The 13,740-nt window shown below is 36.9% G+C and overlaps 1 protein-coding gene across 1 annotated transcript; it reads right to left on the reverse strand.

Annotated features, from left to right (window-relative positions):
• Positions 1-241: 241 nt before the first annotated feature.
• FH (fumarate hydratase) lies at positions 242-12,124 on the reverse strand. Its single transcript, XM_010076746.1, has 10 exons — positions 12,095-12,124; positions 11,698-11,832; positions 10,806-10,916; positions 8,091-8,267; positions 6,961-7,143; positions 5,848-6,013; positions 3,838-4,041; positions 2,846-2,973; positions 1,014-1,167; positions 242-444 (listed from the first exon to the last, which is right to left on the reverse strand). Exons 1-10 carry the CDS (start codon positions 12,122-12,124, stop codon positions 302-304), a joined length of 1,431 nt encoding a protein of 476 aa, XP_010075048.1. The 3' UTR covers positions 242-301.
• Positions 12,125-13,740: the final 1,616 nt, after the last annotated feature.

Below are 13,740 nucleotides of genomic sequence, written 5' to 3' on the forward strand. Positions count from 1 at the left end.
CCGCCTCTCCCGCATCGCAGTGCGCGGCTGCACGGACGGGGCTGGGCTTGCACCGCCTTTTCAAAGCTGCTCTTGCCTCCTAGAAAAATGCGTTTTACGTTACATCAATACTGACATTTAATCTACTTTCTACCAAAAAACAATGACAGCTGTAGAATCTTACCCCTCAGATCAGTTCCCCTCATCCGTTAAAACGTCATAGCCTGGAAACGTGGGGGCATGAGGCGCGAAACAAACTCATATTGCATTTGTTTTAATTTATTTTTTTATGTTAAGAACACTTTTTTTTTTTGTACAGAAGTTACTGAGGACCCAACATATCTTTAGGCTTCACCCACTGATCAAACTGTTCTGAGGTAAGGAATCCCAGCTTGATCGCAGCCTCTTTCAATGTTGTCCCCTCTTTGTGTGCAGTCTTGGCAATCTTGGCTGCTTTATCGTATCCTGGAACAAAACAAGAACAAGTCAGCCAGCTGCAGTCTCAGAAGAGAAAAAAGGGGGACACTTGGCCTTTGGAGAATTAATTTGCTAGATACTGCCACTACTGCTTAACTCGATTTGCAGTAAATGCGCACCGAATGTTTACACCAACTCCTGACTTGAAGTGAAGGTAAATTCTGTTATTCTGGTCTTAATACATTTAGATTCAAGTTTTATGTGACTTTCTCCTTTTAAAAAAAATACCAAATTGTAATCTTTAACTTTTCATTATTACTAGCAGTCAAATCGGGACAAGTACACAAAGTCTCACAATCTTTTTTCTTTTTTTTTTTTGTTTTTGCTTTTTTTTACTCTAGTCAGAATTATTTTTATAATGCATTGGGTATGGCCACTGCAAGAAGGACACATCTTTTTTAACAGTAATAACAGTTGGTGACATTAAATTAACTATTGGTCTGAGCCATGTGTTGGTCTCCTAAACATTGTGACAATACAAATAACGTGTGCAAAACAATGTTACCACAGAATACTTCAGTATAATGTTTTGAGAAGTTTCTGAGCCTTAAACCTACCTATATGTGGATTAAGTGCTGTTACCAACATCAGAGATTCACTCATTAGTTTGTTGATCCTCTCTGTATTGGCTTGGATTCCAACTACACAGTTGTCAGTGAAAGAAACACAAACATCTCCAAGTAGTCTTGCAGAGTTTAAAACATTTTTAATCTAAAAAAGAAAAAAAAAAAGAAAAAAACATAACTATTACATTCAGACATTAATACTGGCACAATCAAGCACATTTGTTCATAACCAGTGCCCCCCATGCAATATCCACTTCTTTAACAGGCTATTGGTTAAAAAGGAGTACAGTGAATATTACACCCTCCTTTTACAGGGTAAGCCCAGCCACTCCTATTTAAAAGAAGCATTCAATAGTGGAAGAACTCTTGTATAAAGATGACCACCACAGTATGTACAGACACTGTTAGAACAGTTTACGAATGACCAACTAAAAAATACATGAAGGCATTTGATTCACTGTCATTTCTACCCTCAGGTACCAATCAAGACATCTAAAAATAGAAAGCATAATAATGTCTGGCATTAGTCCTCTACTTTGACAAGACCTTTTTTTTTTTTTGAGAGGTGTCTGTTTCTATCAAAATTTATCTTCTGCTAGGTACATCTCTTGGCTGTTCAACATGATTATTTTTTTCCCCCAAAACCGGATGCTATACACTTAGACGTTAGTTCAGATGGAGGGGAAAAAGAACCATTACCCTAAACAGACCCAGTAAGGAAGAGAAAAATCCTTATTTTATTACAAAATTTCAATTTTTTTTCAATCATTTCTTACTAGCATAATAAAAAAACATCAGTCAGTATAGGCTGTGTAGAAAAATAACATGACACACTGCTTCCTTTGTGCCTCTTCTAACAAGATGACAAAAATCTCAAAAACTTTCCTTTTATTTCATAGAATCACAGAATCATAGAATGGCCTGGGTTGAAAAGGACCATAGTGATCATCTAGTTTCAACCCCCCCGCCATATGCAGGGCCGCCAACCACTAGACCAGGCTGCTCAGAGCCACATCCAGCCTGGCCTTGAATGCCTCCAGGGATGGGGCATCCATGACCTCCCTGGGCAACCTGTTCCAGTGTGCCACCACCCTTTGTGTGAAAAACTTTCTCCTAATCTCTAACCTAAACCTCCCCTGTCTTAGTTTAAAACCATTCCCCCTTGTCCTATCACTATCCACCCTCGTAAACAGGCGTTCCCCCTCCTGTTTATATGCTATTTAATATTCAGATCTTTTCCATAAGTCACCTTCATTCTTTTTAAACTATCATCCCTACTCTAACATCTATACTATTCCTTCAACATGTTATGATAGTAAGTGTCATGGTGTACTCTGCTCACATTGCAGAAGGCAGACATTATTTTAAATACTGAGGTCTAAAACTAATCATTTACAATTTTATATTACTCACTCGCCAAAAGCATGTAATCCTTTAGTATTCAGCAGTAACAGAAATTAGTAACAGATAGTTGCTACAGAGAAAAATCCTCATTTTCAACTAAAATACCAAATTATTTTTGGACAAAATTTTGCCTCAGATTGTTATCCTCTCTCCCTGCTTCCTGAGACTGATGATAAGCATACAATTTTAAGATAAAAGCTTATCTACATAAGACAGTTTAATGTAAAAAAGACTGCCAGTTCCCTGTCAAAATAACAAGGACTTACCATACGAAAGAATAAAATTTGTTATCACATTTTATTAGCTTCTCTGGTGCTTGTATTGACCAATTATTCACAGAGGTTTTTTTTCCCTGAGTTACCTGGTGGCACAAACTATGATTTTAAAAGTCCTAGATATTTAAAACTCTATGAACTTACCATCATAGGCTTAAAAACATTCAGTTCAAAGTGTCCATTGCTACCTCCAACAGTAACAGCAACATGGTTTCCCATAACTTGGGCTGCCACCATGGTTACAGCTTCACACTGGGTAGGGTTCACTTTCCCTGGTTGTGGAAGGGAGAGGAAAAGGTTATCAAAGAATAAAGAATATATAAATAAATGACTTATTCCCTCATTTACCAAATCACATTCAACAGAAGATGCTTTGTAGGAGTGTTCTGGTTTCGGCTGGGACAGTTAACTTTCTTCATAGTAGCTAGTGAGAGGCTGTGTTTTGGATTTGTGCTGAGAAGAAGGCTGATAACATACTGATGTTTATAGTTGCTGCCAGGCCAGTTAAGTTCTTTCCAGCTTCTCTGCTCTTCCAGTGTCTGCAAGTGCAGGAGAGGCTGGGAGGGAGCACAGCCCCAATTAGTAGCCTAGGATTCAACCTTAGGTTTCGGACTGAGACACAAATCGGCCAGTGGTCTATTCCATAGAGGCAAGGAATGATTACTATTATTATTCCTTCCTTTCTCATCCTCCGATACAATGGGATCATTGCAGAAGGGAATATGTGAGTTCATAACACTAATCATGCTTGGAAGTAAAAATAGAAGTCAATTCACATCACGATGTTGCTACAGTTACTAGATTAGATCATTTAAAGCTTGTTTCAGAAAAGCCTTTACATAAAAACTATAGAGATCTTGCAATTCTAAAGGAAGGTTTTGAGAAGCATGCCTGTATTAACAAAGTAATACATTTACAGATACCGCTCTCTGCCACATACTTGCCAACACACAGCTGTTCAAACAAGTATTTTTATGAACACAAATTTTGGTAAAATATGTCAGAAGATAAAAACTCACAGAAATGTTGAATCATGGACTTACCGACATTAGTGGTGGTGTTTGGTAAATACCTGTTAAGAGTCAGTGAATGAAAACAAAACAAACAGGCAATTTTTCTGTATGTTTTCTCCATACCTGGCATAATGCTGCTTCCTGGTTCATTTTCAGGCAGTATGAGTTCTCCTAGTCCAGAGCGTGGTCCAGAACCCAGGAAACGAATATCATTAGCTATTTTCATCAGACTGCATGCCACTGTGTTCATAGCTCCACTGAGTTCAACTAGAGCATCATGAGCTGCAAGAGCTTCAAACTTATTTGGAGCAGTGACAAAAGGCAAACCTACAGGGAGGGTAGGAAATATTAAACCTAAGAGGCGCTTCCTTGCAGACATAAATCAGATAACTAAACACATAATTAGTTTAATAAAAAATTGTATTAATAGCACTGTAAGTTCCTCTCTCTCTCTAGACTGTTCCTCACAAACCTATTTCTTAAACAGATTCAATTCAAAAGACACAAAAGAAGTCACTAAAATATAGAAGAATATGAAATTTGAGCATCTACCCACAACCAAGGTACAAATTTCAAGCTTTGGTACTGTGTTGCATACTAAGCATTGTTTTGCACCACAGTACTTTGTGAATGTCGAGAATCTCTTTCAAGTTAGCCCAAATGAATATATTTCTTCCATGAAAGCAAGTTAGTTTTTTTTACACTGTCAACTGCTGCGGTGCTTTCTCTGAGTTATGAAAAGAGAGTATTTTGCAGCACAGTGCAGACATTAAAATAAATAAAAAGTAATCACAATGGAGTTAGCTACTTAAAGAAAAAAGATACATCTGAGTATCAGCACTAGAAGGGAAAAACAAACCAGACAGAATATGTGAAAGCCGATTCAGACTTAGGAGGATGCCTGAAACTGCTGCCAACCACAAGAACACAGGAGCAAAGCTAGCAACTGCTCTGTTTACATTAATTACATGCCTGAAATTTGATGCTAGGTTCCATAATGAAAAACATTACTTTAGGGCTTTGCCCTGGAAGAAAAAGTCTCAGCAGAATGTTATTAGTGGTAACGGACACTAATAAGGACGGACTATGGGCTGTAATTCTGCCCCACACAGCTACTGATCTGAGCTTACATTATCAGTTCAAACAAGAGCAGCACAAGCCCCATAATTTCTAGTGCTTTGCAGTTCTTGCCAAACACCAAATCTCATCCAGTTTCCATGGGCTTCTGAATTGCATAGCTGCTTTCTCAGTTCCAGAGGTTATTCCAAACTTTCCCTTTTGCCCTTACCAATAAATTTCCCCTATAAGAACATATGGAACTTCAATAGTCTGCCCTACTTGTTTACATCACACAACCTGATCTAACAAGCATTAAAATGGGAGAACTTCCTAGCACCACTGATGGCTTCTTCAAGCACCAAAACAAGCCCTGTACTGCTTCTCAGCAGCTGTTGCTTATGACAAGTTACTTCTTCCCTGTCAGTGCACAAGAAAGCCTTCACCCTCTACAAGACAATGAATAATAGATCCATGAAAACAAAAAAAAAACCTGCCGATAAGCAGTTTCAGATTTTACAGCAAATTCAAATGAAAGACATACACATTCACTTTGGAGGCATTTTAAAAACTGCTACTGTGACACAACAACTGGTTTATAGATCAAAAAACTCAATGGCTCTGTAAATTAAGTTTTAAGATCTATAAAGAGCATAAAAAAAACCAGACAGCTAACATTTACTCTTTCACATAAAAAAACAGTAGTTTTGGAAGAGTTTCCCCCCCCTTCTTTTGTGCCAAGTCACTGTACATTAAGAGAGACAGAGGACCAGAGATCAAGACAGAAGCACTACAGCTGAGCTAATAATAGAAGCCTGAAACTGTATCCACCTCCAATAACCCTTGCTCAGAAAAACATGGTAATTTCAGTCACTTTCAATGTACTTAGTCTAACTATAAAAATACATCGCACAAAAAATCCCAAGTATAAGGCATATAACATACAGCATTAACAGAAAGCTTCATGTTAAAATATAAATACAATTTGAGCTTATGAGAAGTATGGAAACGGAAAGATTTAGTTTGAATTTGATTATATCTCACATATACTGATAACTCTGAAATACCATTCCTCACCTGTCAGTTCAGCCACTTTAGCAGCAACTTTCTCAGCAAAGCCAATTCTTGTGTTTAATCCTGTACCAACTGCAGTCCCGCCAGCTGCCAGCTGATATACTCTTGGCATGGTTGACTCAATCCTAGCCACACCATATTTAATTTGTTGCACATAGCCACTAAATTCCTTTGAAAGAAAGGAGGACAAAATAAAGGAACAAAGGCAATAACCAAGAATAAGCATCTAGAATTAGATTTTTAACATGATTGGACTAATTTCTTTAAAAACCTGAAGGCACTGAACTTCACGCAAATGCTAAAGCCTAGCATGTTCTCACTAATAGGAAAAGTTTACATATATTAGAAGACTGCTCTCACAGTATGAACAATTATACATTAAACAACCTACATACAAAAAAAAAGTATTCCCAATGCATCTTTCTCTTGCTTTTTATTTCAGTTGTGTACTTAGCAGGATCTGAATCCAAGGTAAATCAGCTCTCAGATTATGTTAATATTCTCAAGGTACAATTAGAGAAACTGATCCTGGGCTTTTTTCACTTAATTTTAGTTAGTAAAAATCCTGCCTACACATTCTTGGAAAAAAACCACAAATTTTACATGGATTTTTTTCAGTTCAGTTTAAGTTAATTAATTAGCAAATTAATGTAATATAAGCCATTCTTGACAATAAGTCAACAAAAGATTTGTTATCATATATATATATACATGATCATATGACATTTTAATTCAAAATACTTACTAGCTTTGTGTGTTGACAAAACCTTGTTTATATAACCTTACAGATTACAGACTACCTACCTTCTTCGCTCCAGTGTCAGTGCAATAGAAATATAATGTGTTATCTGGTAATGGAATATGATCTAAAAATTATTTATATCTTACTACTGTTAGAAGTAAAACACACATGGAAAAAAATAAGAGAATTTATGATGCAGCAGAAAACAGCATCCAGCAAACTCCAATAAAGATGAAAATATTCTCCACAGAGATTGTCAGTTTCCTGTTATTTCTCTTAAACTATCAACTTAATTTAGGCAACTCAAGTTTGCTTCAGATTCCTCCAATATATTTACAAGAATTTTCCAAACAAATACATTTTTTTTTTTTTACCTGTCCAAGTGTAAGTGGAACAGCATCTTGTGTATGAGTGCGCCCTATTTTTATGATTTGGGAAAACTCTTTGGACTTTGCTTCAAGTGCATTCTGTAGCTTTTTTAGTCCAGGTAACAACACCTCATTGACCTCCTGTGCAGCAGCAATATGCATTGCTGTTGGGAAAGTGTCATTTGAACTCTGTGAAGGAAGTTAAAGAAATTTATTTACCAGCTTTTCTCACCATTTTTGCTGTAAGATATACATGTATGGCTTTATGCTCTTTATTTTATAAACATGAAGAAACTAAGAGTAAACAACTTGGGAGTGTTCCACAAATCAATCTGCAGGAATAATCAAATCTAAACTCCAGTCTAGCACTTTATTGATAAAGTCAATTTTTTATACCCATACCCACAGAAAGTTAACTATATGAGTAGCCTGTTCACAACAACATTGTGACAAAAAAAGAAAAAAAGAAAAATAATTGCTAAAGTAGTTACGAGAGACAAGTATCAAATTAGTGGATGATTTCAAAGGAATTGTAGATGACTTCAGAACACCATGTTGCTTTGGTCATGTTAAATCCATAGTTCCCACAATACCGCATAAGCACAAAAGATCAGGAAGGGATACAACTGAGTCAGTGGCTTAAACTTCACCTAATCTGAATAAAATATTAAGAGTGAAGTATAATAAAAATGTCTACCACAACCCTTAGGAAAAAATATAAATATGCATTACAGGACTTCAGCCATTTTATTATTCTATATGTTTATGTAATGCATTATGGAGATAACAGTTACAAGTATCCAACCTTTAGAAACTGGATATATATTTAACTTCTTTAAGACTGTTTGCAATAGCAGTGGTTGCCAGCAGCCACCTCTGCCTACTACATCACATGTTAATTAATCTATCATGAATGAGTTAAACATTTTTAATCTCAAAAGCTCATACTGTCACTAACCAACATTTTAAAGTTAACTTAGACTGAAAAATCTGGGAAATTGTTGCCAAAGCTGTACACAAAATTCCTTTACCCCCTCCCCCCCAGATCTAAACAGTGCTATAAGAGAACTCAAAATTCCCAATTAAAAAGAAGAAAACTTTTAACATTAAAAAAAGTATAATACAAGTATAATGACCTGGCTTTTGTTAACATGATCATTTGGATGTACTGGGATTTTGCTCCCTAGTTTGCCCCCCATTATTTCAATGGCTCTGTTGCTGATGACTTCATTGACATTCATATTGGTTTGAGTTCCAGACCCAGTCTGCCACACCACCAATGGAAAGTGATCGTTTAATTTTCCTTCAGCTACCTATAATGGAAAAAGAAAATTTGTTGTACTGGAAGAAAAAAAAATTAAAAGCATAAACCTGAGAATTTTATAGCTACAATTCAAATAGTGTTCTCCATTACACTTGTAAATCTACACATAACAATTGGAATTTATACCAGAATAACTAAGAGAGTTTGACATAATACCAGATATTAAAAGGGCAAAAAACTTTTGCTGTGCTTTTTGAAGATGCTGAATTCTGAAATATAGAGAAATACATAATTTAATTTCATGTTATACAGTCATAGAAAGAAAAGATTTTAAAAAGGTCTTTTAGGTTATATCTTCTCTTTCCCAAACAATGCAGATGATTTTGTAAGTCCAAAAAATATCCCCTCCTTCACAAATTTTAAAAACATTTGGATTCTAATCTTCCTGGGTAGCACTAGAGGTAGTATGTGCTGGTTCTCACTTCCACAGTTATTTGCTCAGGTTAGTAAGATCTCCCAGGTAAGGGAAATTGCTTAAGCCGTTTCTCAGTGAGACCACATTAAGTGCTTCAGGGTACTGATTAAATGTTGTGTGTCTCCTTAGGTCATTACCATCTTTTGGGTGTCAGAAACATCAGTTTTTGGACATCGCTCATCTATTTACAAACTCCTCATCAGCATAGCTGCACTGCTTTCTCCTAGGAAATTAAGTTCAACAGCTGCACAATTTCATCATGAACACTGATCACAACTATACAATTTGAATTAGAGGCATTCAGAATGGGAAACAGCCCCCCAGAAGATGTGGTTTTGCCAAAGGTCACTTGTCATGCACATGTTTGTATAACTGGACTCTGAAACTTCTCCAGAAATAAATTTCATACAAGGAAGTTCCAGACCTCTTACATACACCTGTTTGTATTAGATTTTGCATTAACACAATGGGACAGCAGATGGTTGCTGGTATCAAACACCTTCCTCCTGGAAGGCATGCTTTCCCTAATACTGCCCTGGATCTCCATGACTTTAAGAGCTGCCTAAAAAGGACTCATAACTGTCTTTACCATACCTGAACTGTAACTGTATATGTTACACATACAAACAAGTATGAGGATCACATGGACTTTAAAAGACTCAGAGGTACTGACTTGCTGATTACCCATGGGAACAAGGTCCTGATCAGCCAAAGATGACTATACCAACTTATGTCATCTGTAGGCATCAAATCAAAACAGAACAACAGGTACAAATACTCTACCGTTTGATCTACATTTTTTGGACCCTGTTGAACCTCACATACATTTAGAGATTTTTCTAAATGTGTGTTTCTGATAGTATCAAAATCTGTGCTCAGAAGTATCACCCCCATGTATACTAACCTCAGAAAAGTTGAGAATGCAAAGCAAAGGATCTGTTGTCACAACTCTGAGGCTAGATAACTATCTCCAGATTATCAGGATATATCAGTTCTCCTGGAATCATGCTTTTCAGGAGAGGATCTTAGGTATTTCCCATCTGATACAGGGGCAAAGTTCCCACCTCCAAGAGTAACTTGATTCTCTGCTGTATTTCTTTCTTTTTAAGTTATATTAGAAAATTATTTTGGAGGTAAAGGAAACGATATCACTGCAGGGGTGTTTTTAAAACACAACAAAAAAGCCCCAAACAACTTTCAGAACTCATGAATCTAAACTACGTAGCCTTTAGTCACCAAAACTGCTGATCCATGTTTAACTAGGAGAAACCTAGAAACCACAAGAAGAGACTAGACATATTCTCAAGTTCTCCAAAGCTCTTGGGTCTCAGAACTTATGGTGCTATAGCTGGTAGAAAGAGGATAAGGCTCCTGCAAATAATAAAATATTTTTAAGCTAGTCAGAACAAGAAAGCTCTGTAAAATGATGCTTCTAGATAAATATATCTGTTGCTTTACACAAAGCAACACACCTGGTATCACCAAACCTCAAATAATGGTCATTCACAACTCTGTGCACTCGGTGGCATTTATCCTGAGAAAGAGGAGATGCCTCTGAATGTCCTATCATGTCCTCTTTAGCTATAAAAGTGATACTTAAAAGCACAGATCTACTACTAAGCTTAAGTCTGAACAGAAAATAGACTAGCAGCAGAGAAACTATTCAGATTGCAGATGGTCTTCGCATTACCAAAATGCAATTGCTTAACAGATTGGAGACTTCCAAAACAAAAAAGCTCTGCTTGGCATGTCACACTTTCCGTTAGCTGAATGAACCAAGATTCCATTCCCCTATTAGTTTTCTTTATACTGTTTATCTGGTAAAAGTTAACAGTATGCAAGTAATGAGTAATGTTAATAAAGGGGAAAAATTACACTGTTTTCATAATTTAAATATCAAAATGTATTTCAATATGCTATCATTTCTATAAATGTAAGCAGTAAAACATTAAGTAAATGATTTCTCAATGTGGAAAACAAAATTTACTAATAAATGCCTTCCTCTAGCAATTTGAGACATGCAAGAGGTCTTCTCCCAGCCTCCAAACTTCCTCTGAACAGCTTAACAAAAATACAATGACAGTTCTAGTATTTTGAACAGTTTGTTCCTACCTCATTTGCCGCCTTTACTATAGCATCAGAAATCTTTGGGTCGAGACCATAATCTTGATTTACTTCAGCAGCTGCTCTCTTCAAAATGCCAAAAGCCCTTATAACTTGAACCTGAGACACAGGAGTAAATTTAAATACATATTTTTTTTTCCCCCCCCAAGGACATTTTAGAAACTTATGGCACAGGTCTTGTTCTAAGCCAAACTCCTTCTGAACTTAAATCCAGCAGAAGTCCATCAACCAAACCAAAGAGCAGTCCAAGTCACATGGCCTATACTCCCATTAACAGTGTAATTTATCGAAGCAGTACTGAAAGTAGTACATAGCTCATCCTTTCTGTGTAAGGCAGGTATGCTTTGTGTATCAAAACTGATTACATACATTAAAATGAACACAAAAGGAGAACTGGTTCTGTTTCTAAAATAGGCTTTTTGAGGGCAAACTGACACATTTTTCAGTGTACAGAAAGCCAGTGCATGACAAAGCACACGTAGTAATACTCTATGCACAGCTACACGTGAAAAAGCAAATTCACATCAACTACATGCTACACTAAACATCTTCAATAACAAACTACATAACACTATAGCAAACAAACTACTCAATTCAGTCTTTTATCTTCAGAAAAATGAAAGTTAGATTTTCTGTTCACCCTGGTTATTAAAAAAAATAAGCAACACAATAAAATGATTATTCAAAAGCAACATTCAAGTTATTTAAATGAAACAAAAAATATTTCCAACACAGAACAATACCTTGCCATGGAATTTCTAACTTTAATTAAAATTCAGAGTTGCTCATATTGCCACCAAAAGTCTAAGAATGAGGTCTTTACTCTTACATCCAAAACATACTTAAAGAGAAAAAATTAACACAGCTTTAAACTGCTTACTGGCATTCTTTCTGAAACACCTCCAATCTTGAAGTTCATTGTAGATCTTACAGTCTGGGCACCATAGTATTTGTCACTTGGGACCTTCAGTTCACCAAAGGTATCGTATTCTATCCTAAAAGCCTCTTGAGTGGACTATGGAAAGGGAAAAAAAAATATGTCAAACATTTGTAAATAGCACATCCTTTTTGAAAGCAGATACAACTAAAAAAAATGTGCAACAAAGGGAAAAAAAAACAAAGCAGACACACGCAACTAGTCATAGCTATTTTTATAATTCTGTCTTCAAAGTTATGACATTTTTCTAGTCTGAGCACCTGTCTCACTAAAAGTCACAACTGCTAACATTGTGTAGCCTAGCAGACACACTGGTGACAGGCAGCACAAGACTTAAGACCTTGACTTCCCACTGTATGAAACCCGTCATCCTGACAAAAGACTCAGTTTCTTCCTTTTGAAGAATTTGTAACTTATCTTACAATTTACAGAATTGGTGTTTTGTTAAAACCAAACTGAAGAACTAGTACAGTAAAATTCAGGTGGCATCTGCCCAGGGAACACACATCTAATACAATCCCTATTTGAAATCCACACTGCCCATGGGATAGAAGAAAAATACAGGAAGGGAGCAACTGACTAACCACTACCAAGTTACTGACAACTAATTATCTTCTTAAGCCTAATGAAGCAGAAACACAGTTGCCCTAGCTGTGTAACATGAAGAAACTGCATCTAGGTATATTTTGTGCAATATTTATATAAGGCAGTATTTCTGTATCACATATATACCTAGCATGCATTATTATCTAACTCAACCAGAGGTAAATTAATTTTAGCTGACATACACAAACTAAAAAGTAGGTTTTTTTACTTTTTGTGAGACAACCCATTCATTTCTGATGATGTAATCACATCCACATGCAGGTCTACAAAGATTATGGAACTGGACAGAAAGCAAGAGCAGTTCACTCTTTGTCTCTCCACACCTTGGTCAGCAAAGTCTCAATTTTGAGAGAAAGATGTTCATCCTTCCCCAGATGAAGAGATTACCTTCTTGCAGAGTCTCCAGGAAGGGGAAGAAGTATTCTTTAATTCTTAATCACACATGGAGTAAAATAATCCCAGCTCCATAGGTAGGCTATATATAATGCTGGGCTTTGACCTAACCGTGACCCTCATGGGTGAGTCCTTGGGATAGCTCTATCAGAGCATCAAGTCAGTGTTGCAGGGCAATAAAAGAAAAGCAGATGTTAGAAACTATTTTTGAAAGCAGAGGATACAAGAAGAAATGTTGCTGTGCCACCATGGTTCATCTACACTCTGAAGTCTTTGTGCAGATTTGGTTCTTCTATCTCAAAAGCATATTATTGGAAACAGTTCAAAGAAAGGCAGTAAGGCTGATGATAGGTAGGGAACAGCTTTCTTAAGACAACTCACTTTTTCATTCAGAAAAGAGACAACTTGAAGTTTGAAGGAAAACTGAGGTCAATAAAAGCATCAGTAGAATGGCAATAGGCATTAGCTGCTCACTGTCTCTTCCAATACAAAACCAGGAGCCATAACATTAGGCTAGGAGGAGCCAGGTTCAAAGAAAGCAAAAAGAAGCAGCTCTTCACACAAGTAGCAAACTGACAAAAGCCCCTGCCAGCCAATGCTGCAGATGCAAGAAGCCCGCACGAGTTCAGGGAAGGCGAGAAGCACTCAGAAGAAAGATCCAAACTGGGTTATTATACAGACAAACCACAGCCTCAGGAAATCTGATGTGAAAATGAGGAGTCTGGGTCAGAGTAAGAGGAAAGCATCGCATATGTTTGCACAGTTCTTACTCTTCCCTAGGTGTCCACTTCTGAAGTCAGACTGTTCTTCTTTTCTTCGTCACTTTTCCTTGCTCCTTGCTTGGTGGGTCTCAGCCTTCTTGGACAAGAGGCACTGCTAGTGTTGGGCAGAACAGCCTCTCCAGCAACACTGACTTTCTGCAGCAGCCTGTCCAGGTCCACATCACCGGGGATGGCAAGCTGCAGGCAGTAGTAGTAGTGGTGCTGG

This window comes from Pterocles gutturalis, unplaced genomic scaffold (genome assembly GCF_000699245.1).
Source record: "Pterocles gutturalis isolate BGI_N339 unplaced genomic scaffold, ASM69924v1 scaffold1773, whole genome shotgun sequence".
Taxonomy (NCBI): domain Eukaryota; kingdom Metazoa; phylum Chordata; class Aves; order Pterocliformes; family Pteroclidae; genus Pterocles; species Pterocles gutturalis.